The following is a 16292-nucleotide window of genomic DNA, read 5'->3' as shown; positions in this document are numbered from 1 at the left end:
TTAAATAAAGGTACAAATGAGTGGAATGGTATCAAACACATGGTTTTCATGCATTTGATGCCATTCCATTCGCTATGTTCCAGCCATTATTATGAGCCTGTAAGTATGTAAGCGTATGACATTAAATGTATCTGTAAGTGTATACCTGTAAGTGTTTGAGTGTGAACACCACCGGCTCAGTGAGGAACACTCTGCTGGACTCTTTATTGATGGAGGCGGCGATGACGTGGGAGTTGACCGCCAATCCCCGCTCCCCCGGTGCCGCCTCCAGCTCCATCTTCACCGTGGCGTTCTCCGTAGACAGGAAGGAGCCCAAGTTCTTATAAAGAACAAACACTACCTTGACTTGGCCTGGAGGGGGAGAGAGAGATGAGAGACAGGGAGAGACGGGGAGAGAGCGAAAGGGTCAGAGAGAGAGACGGGGAGCGGGAGAAAGAAGAAGAGAGAGAGAGAGATAGAGAGGGGAAATGAGAGAGGGAAACGAAAAAGAGAAAAAAGAAACCGAAATAGTGTGTGAAGTGAGCATAATAAGGAGAGAGAGTCAGACAGAGAGAGAGAAAAGAAAGAAGTAAAGGAGAGAGAAGGGGGGATGGAGAGAGAGTCAGAGAGAGAGATAGAACATAAAGAGGGGAAGGGGGGTGGAGAGAGAGTCAGAGAGAGAGATATAACATAAAGAGGGGAAGGGGGATGGAGAGAGTCAGAGAGAGATAGAACATAAAGAGGGGAAGGGGGATGGAGAGAGAGTCAGAGAGAGAGATAGAACATAAAGAGGGAAGGGGGATGGAGAGAGAGTCAGAGAGATATAACATAAAGAGAGGAAGGGGGATGGAGAGAGAGTCAGAGAGAGAGATAGAACATAAAGAGGGGAAGGGGGATGGAGAGAGAGTCAGAGAGAGAGATAGAACATAAAGAGGGGAAGGGGGATGGAGAGAGAGTCAGACAGAGAGAAAAGAAAGAAGTAAAGGAGAGGGAAGGGGGATGGAGAGAGAGTCAGAGAGAGAGATAGAACATAAAGAGGGAAGGGGGTGGAGAGAGAGTCAGAGATATAACATAAAGAGGGGAAGGGGGGATGGAGAGAGAGTCAGAGAGAGAGATAGAACATAAAAGGGGAAGGGGGATGGAGAGAGAGTAAGAGAGAGAGATAGAACATAAAGAGGGAAGGGGGATGGAGAGAGAGTCAGAGAGAGAGATAGAACATAAAGAGGAGAAGGGGGGGATGCAGAGAGAGTCAGAGAGAGAGATAGAACATAAAGAGGAGAAGGGGGATGGAGAGAGAGTCAGAGAGAGAGATAGAACATAAAGAGGGGAAGGGGGGTGGAGAGAGAGTCAGAGAGAGAGATAGAACATAAAGATGGGAAGGGGGATGGAGATAGAGTCAGAGAGAGAGATATAACATAAAGAGGTCAAGGAGAGGGAAGGGGGAAGGAGAGAGAGTCAGAGAGAGAGATAGAACATAAAGAGGGGAAGGGGGATGGCAAGAGAGTCAGAGAGAGAGATATAACATAAAGAGGGGAAGGGGGATGGAGAGAGAGTCAGAGAGAGAGATAGAACATAAAGAGGGGAAGGGGGATGGAGAGAGAGTCAGAGAGAGAGATAGAACATAAAGAGGGGAAGGGGGATGGAGAGAGAGTCAGAGAGAGAGATAGAACATAAAGAGGGGAAGGGGGATGGAGAGAGAGTCAGAGAGAGAGATAGAACATAAAGAGGGGAAGGGGGATGGAGAGAGAGTAAGAGAGAGATAGAACATAAAGAGGGGAAGGGGGGATGGAGAGAGAGTCAGAGAGAGATAGAACATAAAGAGGAGAAGGGGGATGCAGAGAGAGTCAGAGAGAGATAGAACATAAAGAGGAGAAGGGGGATGGAGAGAGAGTCAGAGAGAGAGATAGAACATAAAGAGGGAAGGGGGATGGAGCAAGAGAGTCAGAGAGAGAGATAGAACATAAAGAAGGGAAGGGGGATGGAGATAGAGTCAGAGAGAGAGATAGAACATAAAGAGGGGAAGGGGGATGGCAAGAGAGTCAGAGAGAGAGATAGAACATAAAGAAGGGAAGGGGGATGGAGATAGAGTCAGAGAGAGATAGAACATAAAGAGGTCAAGGAGAGGGAAGGGGGAAGGAGAGGAGTCAGAGAGAGATAGAACATAAAGAGGGGAAGGGGGATGGAGAGAGAGTAAGAGAGAGAGATAGAACATAAAGAGGTAAAGGAGAGGGAAGGGGGGAAGGAGAGAGAGAAGAAATAGCGAGAGAGGACAGGGGGAATGATAAGGGGGAAAGGAGGAAAGGGAGAGAGGCAGAGTGACAGAGGGAGAGAGAGAGAGAGAGTTAGTGAAGGTTAGAATGATGGTAAGAACCGTTTCATTTTGACTGGTGGGAAAGAGGGGAGATTTAATGTGGAGGGCAATGGAACATTCATCCCTCAAGCATTCATAGATCTCCTATTATTCCATATGAATTTTTCATGTGCGTTTGTTTCAATCATTCTAATCTGGTTCCCACTGCAGAGCCGAGCACTGACAGAAAACAGAGAAAGGGGAGAGGGAGGGATGGAGGGAGAGGAGGAATGGTGGGAGGGAGAGGGGGAGGAGGGGGGCTTGAATCGGGAGAAGAGATGAGAGAGGGGTATAAGATGGTGGAGAGACGGAGCAAGGGAGAGAGAGAGAGAGAGAGAGAGAGAGAGCGAGAGCTGAGATTGCTCTGTCAGGCTGTGGGTGATAGTCATCTATACGCCTCTCCAGCTATTCTATTAGGAGTGTTGTTAGGAAACCATCAAGGAAGAAATGGTCTCAGCGCTTTTATTAATCTGATTGGCCTGTTATTATGAAACAATAACTTGGTCAACTGCATGCAGATTACTTTAGACTCGCATGAAAATGCAAATGTAAACATTGACTGAGAGATCCCTGAGCCCATAACTCAGGTCATGAAGTGAACGGGAGATCCAGAGCCCATAACTCAGGTCATGAAGTGAACGGGAGATCCAGGGCCCATATCTCAGGTCATGAAGTGAATGGGAGATCCCTGAGCCCATATCTCAGGTCATGAAGTGAACGGGAGATCCAGAGCCCATATCTCAGGTCATGAAGTGAACGGGAGATCCCTGAGCCCATAACTCAGGTCATGAACAGAGTCCAGAGCCCATATCTCAGGTCATGAAGTGAGATCCAGAGCCCATATCTCAGGTCATGGAGTGAACGGGAGATCCAGAGCCCATATCTCAGGTCATGGAGTGAACGGGAGATCCAGAGCCCATATCTCAGGTCATGGAGTGAACGGGAGATCCAGAGCCCATAACTCAGGTCATGAAGTGAACGGGAGATCCAGAGCCCATAACTCAGGTCATGGAGTGAACGGGAGATCCAGAGCCCATATCTCAGGTCATGAAGTGAACGGGAGATCCAGAGCCCATATCTCAGGTCATGAAGTGAACGGGAGATCCAGAGCCCATATCTCAGGTCATGAAGTGAACGGGAGATCCAGAGCCCATATCTCAGGTCATGGAGTGAACGGGAGATCCAGAGCCCATATCTCAGGTCATGAAGTGAACGGGAGATCCAGAGCCCATATCTCAGGTCATGGAGTGAACGGGAGATCCCTGAGCCCATATCTCAGGTCATGGAGTGAACGGGAGATCCAGAGCCCATATCTCAGGTCATGGAGTGAACGGGAGATCCCTGAGACCATATCTCAGGTCATGAAGTGAACGGGAGATCCAGAGCCCATATCTCAGGTCATGAAGTGAACGGGAGATCCCTGAGCCCATATCTCAGGTCATGGAGTGAACGGGAGATCCAGAGCCCATATCTCAGGTCATGGAGTGAACGGGAGATCCAGAGCCCATATCTCAGGTCATGGAGTGAACGGGAGATCCCTGAGCCCATATCTCAGGTCATGGAGTGAACGGGAGATCCCTGAGCCCATATCTCAGGTCATGGAGTGAACGGGAGATCCCTGAGCCCATATCTCAGGTCATGGAGTGAACGGGAGCGCTGTAGGGTTTGACTGTGATGTGATGACCGTGATAAGGTTACTGACCATTGCGGCTGTACTGTTTGATGGTGGAGGCGGAGAGCTGGATGGTGCTGTCGCTCACGTAGTTCTGAGGAAAGGACAGGTCCTGAAGGTCCATCTCTGTGTTCAACACGTGCACCTCCAGATCTAAGATACACACACAGGCACGTGGGAACAAATGGTTAGAGTTGTTCTGCTTTTCCAGGATATTGAGCATGTCCTGCTCTACATCTATCCACCTACTGGAATTACTATGGCTACTAATTACAATGACTAATCACACACATGCATGCCCCCCACTGCTTCCCTTTCCCCCTATTTCTTACCGATATTGGGGGCCCGGTCGGTGAAGCGGTTGCCGTACATGTTGTTGGCCAATAGGAAGGCTCCTTTCTCCAGGACGTCCAATAGCATGGTGGCGGTGTGGGCCTGCTCCGTAGTGTTCATGTCCTGCCACGACTCCAGAGCCTCTGTACGCAGCAGGTTGTCCACTGTCTGCACTACCGCCTGGCAACGCAGAGGGGCGCTAAGGTTCACACTGCTGTACTGCATTACATTACACATGCTACTGCTGTACATTACATTACACATGCTACTGCTGTACATTACATTACACATGCTACTGCTGTACATTACATTACACATGCTACTGCTGTACATTACATTACACATGCTACTGCTGTACATTACATTTTCTGCTGCTCTACTCTTATAGTAGACGTTTGACCTGTTATCCAATTTATAACAGAGGCCTGTATGTTTGATTCACCATGTGATTCTCTTATACTATACAGGCCTGTATGTTCGATTCACCATGTGATTCTCTTATACTATACAGGCCTGTATGTTTGATTCACCATGTGATTCTCTTATACTATACAGGTCTGTATGTTCGATTCACCATGTGATTCTCTTATACTATACAGGCCTGTATGTTCGATTCACCATGTGATTCTCTTATACTATACAGGCCTGTATGTTTGATTCACCATGTGATTCTCTTATACTATACAGGCCTGTATGTTTGATTCACCATGTGATTCTCTTATACTATACAGGCCTGTATGTTTGATTCACCATGTGATTCTCTTATACTATACAGGCCTGTATGTTTGATTCACCATGTGATTCTCTTATACTATACAGGCCTGTATGTTTGATTCACCATGTAATTATCTTATACTATACAGGCCTGTATGTTTGATTCATCTTGTGATTCTCTTGGACTATATAGACCTGTATGTTTGATTCATTTGTGTGATTCTCTTGCACTATACAGGCCTGTATGTTTGATTCATCTTGTGATTCTCTTGGACTATATAGACCTGTATGTTTGATTCATTGTGTGATTCTCTTGTACTATACAGGCCTGTATGTTTGATTCATTGATTCCCCGTACCATACATCACCATACATTTCCCCTTCCCCCATAGATTTCCCCCCCCCTTCCCCTTACCATTTACCATACATTTCCCCTTACCATACATCACCATACATCCCCTTCCCCCATACATCACCATACATTACCATACATTTCCCCTTCCCATACATCCCCATACATTTCCCTTCCCCTTACCATACATTACCATACATTTCCCTTACCATACATCCCCATACATTTCCCCTTCCCCTTACCATACATCACCATACATTTCCCCTTACCATACATCACCATACATTTCCCCTTACCATACATCACCATACATTTCCCCTTCCCCTTACCATACATTACCATACATTTCCCCTTACCATACATCCCCATACATTTCCCCTTCCCCTTACCATACATTACCATACATTTCCCCTTACCATACATCCCCATACATTTCCCCTTCCCCTTCCCCTTACCATACATTACCATACATTTCCCCTTACCATACATCACCATTTTCCTCTTCCCCTTACCATACATCACCATACATTTCCCCTTCCCCTTACCATACATTACCATACATTTCCCCTTACCATACATCACCATACATTTCCCCTTCCCCTTACCATACATTACCATACATTTCCCCTTCCCCTTACCATACATTACCATACATTTCCCCTTCCCCTTACCATACATCACCATACATTTCCCCTTACACTAAACCTATTAAAACCATTCTAATTATTAATATTGACCATATACTGTATTACATCTGTGTTGCTTCATAAGTTACAGTACAACCAATGCTAAACAAGGGCGCTCTAGTGACACACTACAACACAGCAGACTTTGCATAGATCGTACACCCCTGCAGATTTGTATGTATTTTGTTGCACAACAGACAGGTTAAGGAACACATATGCCGCAGGATGACAGAAATCATTCATATGTAGAGATACATCATACATGCTATGATATCACACACAGGATCATTACATACTATCAAATGACCCCTTACACATAGCCAGAGATATCATACTGTACTGAACAGTACACAGCCAAGGCTCATATAGCAACGTATATCACTATAGTAACATTACAGTGAAACCTAGCTGAGTTATGTCACAGAAACATTATTACTGATTCTATTACTCCGTCCCACATTTCAGAGAGATACTATGAACATGAGGAAAAACTACAAAGAAAGCAGCAGCCTGAGGAAATATTACAGACACATTTCAGGCATCCAGAGAGATATCAGCCATACAGCGCACACACACACACACACACACACACATACACACACACACACGATCGCAGCATGCAGACACATCCACAGAGCCATACAGCACGCGCGCACACACACACACACACACACACACACACACACCCACACACACGCACACACGCTCGCAGCATGCAGACACATCCACAGAGAGATATCAGCCATACAGCACACACACACACACACACACACACCGCTGCACCGCGCTCCACCTGCAACTAGAATGATGAAATCCTATACAGTACACACATACGTCTACTACAGGCTAGGGGTTATCTTTCCCACATTATTCTCAGTAGTCAGTACACTGGTAGGCTAGAAGATATTGTCCATTTAAAGTGTGGGGATTAATGGGGAAGGTTACCTGGATGTAAGCCCGACAGGTCCTCTCTCTCTTCTGGAGCTGAGAGGAGGGAGGACAATAGTGTTACAGTACACTTCTATAGGGTACTGTAACACCAAAACAATGGAAAACTGCACGTCTAGAGGGATGTTACACACTATGGGGCTGTTAGCGTGCATTTTTAAACACCCAGTTTAGTTTGTCTGTGAGTGTGTGTGAATGTGTCTATGTGTGAGTGTGTGTGTTTGTACAACTTTGTGTGTGCGTGTGTACATCTATCTGTGTGTGTGTGTGTGTGTGTGTGTGTGTGTGTGTGTGTGTTTGCACGTGTGTGTCTTCTACCTTGTTGTAGTTGCGTGCGGCTGACTCCTTGTTGCCGGGCCGCAGGGCCTGAAGCTGGGCATCCAGTATGTCCAGCAGCTGTTCCATCAGACGCACTGACGAGCTGACATCACCAGCGTGGATCCGCCCCCGTGTGTGGTTCACCAACTCCCCAGCTATGTTGGCAGCATTCTCACCACTCTTTATCTACACAGAGACACACATTTCCACCACTGGGTACTACACAGAGGACTGTGTGTTGGGGGCTGCTGATGGTTGAGAGTGGTAAGTTGAGGGTGCGAAGTAGACTCACGTTTTTTTATAAAAATACACTTTAAATATACTCAATAAAAATTGTTGTAACTAAATTATCTTTAAATATACTTTAAACAAACTCAATAAAAATAGTATTTCCATCATCTTGACCTTAATGGCCTTCCATAGGGTGAATGACTAACTATAGAAAGTGGGGGATGAAGAGTGGATTTGAATATGGGTCTAGTTGAAATGAGTCATTCTAATGAGTGAAAACCTTAGTGATATGGTGGTGATGGGTTTTAATCAGGAGAGCCTTGGAGACATGCTAATGGCAGTGTGCATATGGACACAGACACCCAGGGCCAGAGGCAGGGCCAGAGGCCCCCAACAGAGGGACTAGTAGAGGTGGAGGTCTTACCTTCTGGGCTACCTGGTTGACCCAGGGAGAGGTGCAGTTACTGAGGTCAGGGCCCCGAGGGTTCCACATGACCGGAGCCGCCAAGCACTGGAACGAGGCGATGCCTGGGAGGGCCAGGGAGGAAGGGAGAAAGGGATGGAGGGAAGAAGAGAGGGATGGAGAGATAATAAGCATTAGGTATTGGGCAATTATAGAGAAATGGATTTTAAAGAGAAAAGGAACAGGGCAAAGAGTACGACAGATAAAAAAAGAGTAAATTAAATGAACTTTAAATATGCAATACTTTGAGTGGTTCGGCGGAGGAGAGAAAAGAGAGGGAGGAGGGAGGAGGAAGTGTGTGAGAGAAAATGGGGCAGAAGTGGAAAGGTTAAATAATGGAGTGTAGGACAGAAAGAGAAAGAACGAGAAGGGAGGGGTAGGCTTTCAAATGAGTTGGCTATAAGAACATGGCTTTAAAGGAACACAAATTCACACAAACGTGCGCTACACACACACACACAGCCCCCCCCCCCCCCCCTACATACACACACTGCTCCACTCACACACACACACATCCCCCCCCTCACACACATACCGCTCCACTCACACACACACACACAAGACGGCGCCATCAGGAATCGTCTCTCATCTGCAAGAATAACACCTTAAGGGAGGGACCTCCCGCCACCCCTCGTTTTCAGCTAAGTTTTCTGTTTAGTTAGGAGAGTTCAGAGAGAGGACAACACACTGGGATCAACCAAGGAAGGGTCTTTCCACTGCTGCTACACAAACAGCTCCATACAGGGAACAACAGAAGAGAAGGAGAGAGGGAGAAGAGAGAGGGAGAGAGGGAGAAGAGAGGGAGAAGAGAGGGAGAGAGGGAGAAGAGAGGGAGAGAGGGAAGAGAGGGAGAAGAGAGGGAGAGAGGGAGAAGAGAGGGAGAGAGTGAGAAGAGAGGGAGAAGAGAGGGAGAGAGGGAGAAGAGAGGGAGAGAGGGAGAGAGGGAGAGAGGGAGAAGAGAGGGAGAGAGGGAGAGAGAGAGAGAGAGAGAGAGAGAACACAGAAAAGCAAGAAGAGATGGAGGGGGGAGTGGTGGTAGAAGATATTCTATTCTTTTCTGGAACTCGAGAGGGCTATTTGATGCTTGCATGTTTGGAGTTATAGAAGCTAGCATGAAGGGAGGTGTATCCTGTTTAGTTCAGTCTTTCATTTCATTATTCCACACTTTCACTTGGCTATCTCTGTTTCGCTGTGAGACGACTCTTTCATTTGGAGAGGAGAGAAGGACGGGCTTTCATGTAGAGGGAATCCTCTGGGACCCAGCCTGCTGCTGATACTAACAGTGGGACAGGAGAGGAGAGGGAGAGACAACACAGCCAGCCAGGGGAAAAACAAGAGCTGCAGCACAAACACACTGAAACAGTGACACACTGGAAAACACACACACACACACACACACACTGGAAAACACACACACAGACTGAAACAGAGACACACTGGGAAACACACACACACACACACACACACACACACACACACACACACACACACACACACACACACACACACACACACACAGACACACTGGAAAACACACACACAGACTGAAACAAAGACACACTGGGAAACACACACACACACACACACACACACACACACACACACACACACACACTGAAACAGAGACACACTGGAAAACACACAGACAGACTGAAACAGAGACACACTGGGAAACATACATGTGCACGCACACACACAGAAATACACACAAATGAAGAAGAAAACACATACACATGTATGTATATTCACACGTGTACTTGAGCGCCTACAAAAAACTAACAAAAACCACAGACACACATGCACGCACAACCACACACCCCAACTCAAATAAAAAGACACTCTTACATACAGGAAACACGGTAATAGTCAGTCCCCACCTAGTGATCCTTTAGGACAGGGGCGGTCCACAGTCTCTCCTCTCTGGGTGGAGGGCCACTGCACCCCTCTGGCCACTCTGGACTCACACACCTGGGGCTCCGGGCCCTGGATGGGCGGGCGGGGAGGCCGCCTGGTGACTGGTACGGTGGCTGTGATTGGCCGCAGGTCAGGGCCCTTGTTGATAGCGCCAATGGGGTGAGAGGTGGGGGCCAGGGGGCGGGTGGTAGCAGGGCTAGAACTGGAGGTGAAAGGTCGGGCTGGAGTGGTGCTGGTCACCTGAGAAGTCGTCAGAGGGCCTGAAGAGAGAGAGACAGGGGGGGGGGATTTAGTTTAGTTTTAAAACACATAATAAAGCACATGTATAAATAAAATCACTGAGGATGACAAAATAAAGTCCAAATAAAGTCCAAATAAAGTCAAAGATATTAATAGGGAAAGCGAAAGTGAGAGACAAAAAAAGGGAAATCAAAGAAAAGAGATGGAATGAAAGTGGTGAGAGGGGAAGAGAGAAAGACAAAGACAAAACCAGAGCATGAATAAAAGAGAGAAAGGCACGTAAATGTTGCATCTCTCAGAAGTTGAGTTCAAAAGTTCTCCGGATAATAATTACGGCACAAACTACTTTAATATATCTATATATTACTCTTTCAGTGTTCCTATCACTCCCCCTGGAGAGGGGAGGGAGTGTGCACGGCAAACTACTTTAATATATCTATATATTACTCTTTCAGTGTTCCTATCACTACCCCTGGAGAGGGGAGGGAGTGTGCACGGCAAACTACTTTAATATATCTATATATTACTCTTTCAGTGTTCCTATCACTACCCCTGGAGAGGGGAGGGAGTGTGCACGGCAAACTACTTTAATATATCTATATATTACTCTTTCAGTGTTCCTATGGAGAGGGGAGGGAGCGTGCACGGCAAACTACTTTAATATATCTATATATTACTCTTTCAGTGTTCCTATCACTACCCCTGGAGAGGGGAGGGAGTGTGCACGGCAAACTACTTTAATATATCTATATATTACTCTTTCAGTGTTCCTATGGAGAGGGGAGGGAGCGTGCACGACAAGAAAGGAAGAAGAAAGGAGGATGTCAATTATTGATCAAATGTATATGACAGAAGTCACTACCGACATTAACAACCAACTGTAATGCATCCATAGAAGTAACACATCCCAACTACAAAATCTCAACTGATCAAACACCCACTCTCCTCTAACAACACTGGGACAAGTCTGTCTGTCTGCCTCTGTCTGTCTTTCTCTCTGCAGGCCTAACTCCAGATAGGCCTGCATCGCTAAAATATTCACCCAAAACACAATGGATAATTCATCTGAAGAAGCAAGGTACGTACAAGAGGGCGAACAGGTGGTGATTTGCATTTGTGCAAATATCCCACTACAACTGACATCAATGGACAAATTATATCAGAAATAAAGGTCCACTGTACACACACATCTCAGGACTCACCAGTGGTGGGGTCCGGTGGTCCGAACTCCAGCGGGTATCTCAGAACATTATAGTTGTTCCAGATGTAGAGCTGGTTGTCTCTGGGGTTATAGTCCACAGAGGAGACGTACTGGTAGGGGTTAGGGAAGGGGATGTGGACGGGCTCCTCCCGGGCACGGTTCGTGTTGTAGGCGTAAAGGATCAGATCCCCGCCGGCCTCGCTGTCGTCGTCCTGATAGACACTGCGCACGGCGTAGAGCACGCCGCACGCCATGAAGGCGTTGGACGCCAGCCTCTTGTCGAAGCTGGTCTCCCAGGTGCCCTCGAAGCGCAGGGTGTACGGGTTCACCTGGGAGGAGGGGGGGTGATGGTAACCATAAATATATCTCAAACTACAGAATATCACCCATTCTTAAACGCTCAATCCTGGTGTTACGGTGATAAACACAAGAAAGTGTATTTATGAAATAAATAAATAGGCCTATTTTAGTTGAGCTTAGAAATGTCCAGTCCAACTCCATCCCCCTGTTATACTCCTCTCTCTTCTATTCCCTCCATCACTCTGTTATACTCCTCTCTCTTCTATTCCCTCCATCACCCTGTTATACTCCTCTCTCTTCTATTCCCTCCATCACCCTGTTATACTCCTCTCTCTTCTATTCCCTCCATCACCCTGTTATACTCCTCTCTCTTCTATTCCCTCCATCACCCTGTTATATTCCTCTCTCTTCTATTCCCTCCATCACCCTGTTATATTCCTCTCTCTTCTATTCCCTCCATCACCCTGTTATACTCCTCTCTCTTCTATTCCCTCCATCACCCTGTTATACTCCTCTCTCTTCTATTCCCTGCATCCCCCTGTTATACTCCTCTCTCTTCTATTCCCTCCATCACCCTGTTATACTCCTCTCTCTTCTATTCCTCCATCACCCTGTTATACTCCTCTCTCTTCTATTCCCTCCATCACCCTGTTATACTCCTCTCTCTTCTATTCCCTCCATCACCCTGTTATACTCCTCTCTCTTCTATTCCCTCCATCCCCTGTTATACTCCTCTCTCTTCTATTCCCTCCATCACCCTGTTATACTCCTCTCTCTTCTATTCCCTCCATCACCCTGTTATACTCCTCTCTCTTCTATTCCCTCCATCACCCTGTTATACTCCTCTCTCTTCTATTCCCTCCATCACCCTGTTATACTCCTCTCTCTTCTATTCCCTCCATCACTCCTGTTATACTCCTCTCTCTTCTATTCCCTCCATCACCCTGTTATACTCCTCTCTCTTCTATTCCCTCCATCACCCTGTTATACTCCTCTCTCTTCTATTCCCTCCATCACCCTGTTATATTCCTCTCTCTTCTATTCCCTCCATCACCCTGTTATACTCCTCTCTCTTCTATTCCCCCCATCACCCTGTTATATTCCTCTCTCTTCTATTCCCTCCATCACCCTGTTATATTCCTCTCTCTTCTATTCCCTCCATCACCCTGTTATACTCCTCTCTCTTCTATTCCCTCCATCATCCCGTTACACTCTTCTATTCCCTCCATCCTCCTGTTACACTCCTCTCTCTTCTATTCCCTCCATCACCCTGTTACACTCCTCTCTCTTCTATTCCCTCCATCACCCTGTTATACTCCTCTCTCTTCTATTCCCTCCATCACCCTGTTATACTCCTCTCTCTTCACCCTGTTATTCCTCCATCACCCTCCATTATACTCCTCTCTCTTCTATTCCCTCCATCACCCTGTTATACTCCTCTCTCTTCTATTCCCTCCATCCCCTGTTATACTCCTCTCTCTTCTATTCCCTCCATCACCCTGTTATACTCCTCTCTCTTCTATTCCCTCCATCACCCTGTTATACTCCTCTCTCTTCTATTCCCTCCATCACCCTGTTATACTCCTCTCTCTTCTATTCCCTCCATCACCCTGTTATACTCCTCTCTTCTATTCCCTCCATCACCCTGTTATACTCCTCTCTCTTCTATTCCCTCCATCACCCTGTTATACTCCTCTCTCTTCTATTCCCTCCATCACCCTGTTATACTCCTCTCTCTTCTATTCCCTCCATCACCCTGTTATACTCCTCTCTCTTCTATTCCCTCCATCACCCTGTTATATTCCTCTCTCTTCTATTCCCTCCATCACCTGTTATACTCCTCTCTCTTCTATTCCCTCCATCACCCTGTTATACTTCCTCCATCTTCTATTCCCTCCATCACCCTGTTATACTCCTCTCTCTTCTATTCCCTCCATCACCCTGTTATATCCCTCTCTTCTATTCCCTCCATCACCCTGTTATACTCCTCTCTCTTCTATTCCCTCCATCACCCTGTTATACTCCTCTCTCTTCTATTCCCTCCATCACCCTGTTATACTCCTCTCTCTTCTATTCCCTCCATCACCCTGTTATACTCCTCTCTCTTCTATTCCCTCCATCACCCTGTTATACTCCTCTCTCTTCTATTCCCTCCATCACCCTGTTATACTCCTCTCTCTTCTATTCCCTCCATCACCCTGTTATACTCCTCTCTCTTCTATTCCCTCCATCACCCTGTTATACTCCTCTCTCTTCTATTCCCTCCATCACCCTGTTATACTCCTCTCTCTTCTATTCCCTCCATCACCCTGTTATATTCCTCTCTCTTCTATTCCCTCCATCACCCTGTTATATTCCTCTCTCTTTCTCCATTCCCTCCATCACCCTGTTATACTCCTCTCTCTTCTATTCCCTCCATCACCCTGTTATACTCCTCTCTCTTCTATTCCCTCCATCCCCCTGTTATACTCCTCTCTCTTCTATTCCCTCCATCACCCTGTTATACTCCTCTCTCTTCTATTCCCTCCATCACCCTGTTATACTCCTCTCTCTTCTATTCCCTCCATCACCCTGTTATACTCCCTGTTATACTCCTCTCTCTTCTATTCCCTCCATCACCCTGTTATACTCCTCTCTCTTCTATTCCCTCCATCACCCTGTTATACTCCTCTCTCTTCTATTCCCTCCATCACCCTGTTATACCATCACCCTCCATCACCCTGTTATATTCCTCTCTCTTCTATTCCCTCCATCCCCTGTTATACTCCTCTCTCTTCTATTCCCTCCATCACCCTGTTATACTCCTCTCTCTTCTATTCCCTCCATCACCCTGTTATACTCCTCTCTCTTCTATTCCCTCCATCACCCTGTTATACTCCTCTCTCTTCTATTCCCTCCATCACCCTGTTATACTCCTCTCTCTTCTATTCCCTCCATCACCCTGTTATACTCCTCTCTTCTATTCCCTCCATCACCCTGTTATATTCCTCTCTCTTCTATTCCCTCCATCATCCTGTTACACTCTTCTATTCCCTCCATCCTCCTGTTACACTCCTCTCTCTTCTATTCCCTCCATCACCCTGTTATACTCCTCTCTCTTCTATTCCCTCCATCACCCTGTTATACTCCTCTCTCTTCTATTCCCTCCATCACCCTGTTATACTCCTCTCTCTTCTATTCCCTCTCATTCATCCCCTGTTATACTCCTCTCTCTTCTATTCCCTCCATCCCCTGTTATACTCCTCTCTCTTCTATTCCCTCCATCACCCTGTTATACTCCTCTCTCTTCTATTCCCTCCATCACCCTGTTATACTCCTCTCTCTTCTATTCCCTCCATCACCCTGTTATACTCCTCTCTCTTCTATTCCCTCCATCATCCTGTTATACTCCTCTCTCTTCTATTCCCTCCATCACCCTGTTATACTCCTCTCTCTTCTATTCCCTCCATCCCCCTGTTATACTCCTCTCTCTTCTATTCCCTCCATCACCCTGTTATACTCCTCTCTCTTCTATTCCCTCCATCACCCTGTTATACTCCTCTCTCTTCTATCCCTCCATCACCCTGTTATACTCCTCTCTCTCTTCTATTCCCTCCATCACCCTGTTATACTCCTCTCTCTCTCTTCTATTCCTCACCCTGTTATACTCCTCTCTCTTTCTATTCCATCACCCTGTTATACTCCTCTCTCTTCTATTCCCTCCATCCCCCTGTTATACTCCTCTCTCTTCTATTCCCTCCATCACCCTGTTATACTCCTCTCTCTTCTATTCCCTCCATCACCCTGTTATACTCCTCTCTCTTCTCCATTCCCTCCATCACCCTGTTATACTCCTCTCTCTTCTATTCCCTCCATCCCCTGTTACACTCCTCTCTCTTCTATTCCCTCCATCATCCTGTTATACTCCTCTCTCTTCTATTCCCTCCATCACCCTGTTATACTCCTCTCTCTTCTATTCCCTCCATTACCCTGTTATACTCCTCTCTCTTCTATTCCCTCCATCACCCTGTTATATTCCTCTCTCTTCTATTCCCTCCATCACCCTGTTATACTCCTCTCTCTTCTATTCCCTCCATCACCCTGTTATACTCCTCTCTCTTCTATTCCCTCCATCCTCCTGTTACACTCCTCTCTCTTCTATTCCCTCCATCACCCTGTTATACTCCTCTCTCTTCTATTCCCTCCATCACCCTGTTATACTCCTCTCTCTTCTATTCCCTCCATCACCCGGTTACATTCCTCTTACACTCTTCTATTCCCTCCATCCTCCTCTCCTCCACCCACCTGGCTGACCACCAGTCGTCCGTTGTTGGACTCTGTGGCGTAGATGACCCACAGCCCATTCTCGTCCACTGCCAGGTCGATATCGCTCTTCCCACCCCAGCGGTAGGGCGATGTGTCGTGGTAGTTGGCGTTGGCGATAATGGCCTCGCCGCTCTTGATGCGTGTGCGCAGGTCATACTTGACCATGTTGCGTGTGCGCTCCTTATTGTAGAACACGGCGCCGTCGTATACCACGAAGCCTGTGCCATCAACACGGTTCGGCAACCTATAGGAGGGGAAGAAGTGGGTGGTCAGAATATGACAGGAG

The 16292-nt window shown here is 46.8% G+C and overlaps 1 protein-coding gene across 1 annotated transcript in view; it reads right to left on the bottom strand.

Annotated features, from left to right (window-relative positions):
* Positions 1–16292, bottom strand: part of LOC115124040 (adhesion G protein-coupled receptor L1-like) — a 94329-nt gene that overhangs the window by 26779 nt on the left and 51258 nt on the right. Inside the window, exons 6-14 of the mRNA XM_065010951.1 lie at positions 15986–16250; positions 11403–11730; positions 9924–10220; positions 8008–8111; positions 7353–7538; positions 7032–7070; positions 4334–4514; positions 4032–4154; positions 146–351 (exon numbers count right to left, since the gene is read on the bottom strand). Coding sequence (XP_064867023.1) covers positions 146–351; positions 4032–4154; positions 4334–4514; positions 7032–7070; positions 7353–7538; positions 8008–8111; positions 9924–10220; positions 11403–11730; positions 15986–16250 — 1729 coding nt within the window. The remainder of the gene's footprint in view (positions 1–145; positions 352–4031; positions 4155–4333; positions 4515–7031; positions 7071–7352; positions 7539–8007; positions 8112–9923; positions 10221–11402; positions 11731–15985; positions 16251–16292) is intronic.

The sequence above is a fragment of the Oncorhynchus nerka genome, linkage group LG26 (assembly GCF_034236695.1).
Source record: "Oncorhynchus nerka isolate Pitt River linkage group LG26, Oner_Uvic_2.0, whole genome shotgun sequence".
NCBI classification, from domain to species: domain Eukaryota; kingdom Metazoa; phylum Chordata; class Actinopteri; order Salmoniformes; family Salmonidae; genus Oncorhynchus; species Oncorhynchus nerka.
The sequence above is the reverse complement of the archived record's forward strand: the minus strand, read 5'-3'. Positions and strand labels throughout refer to the sequence as shown.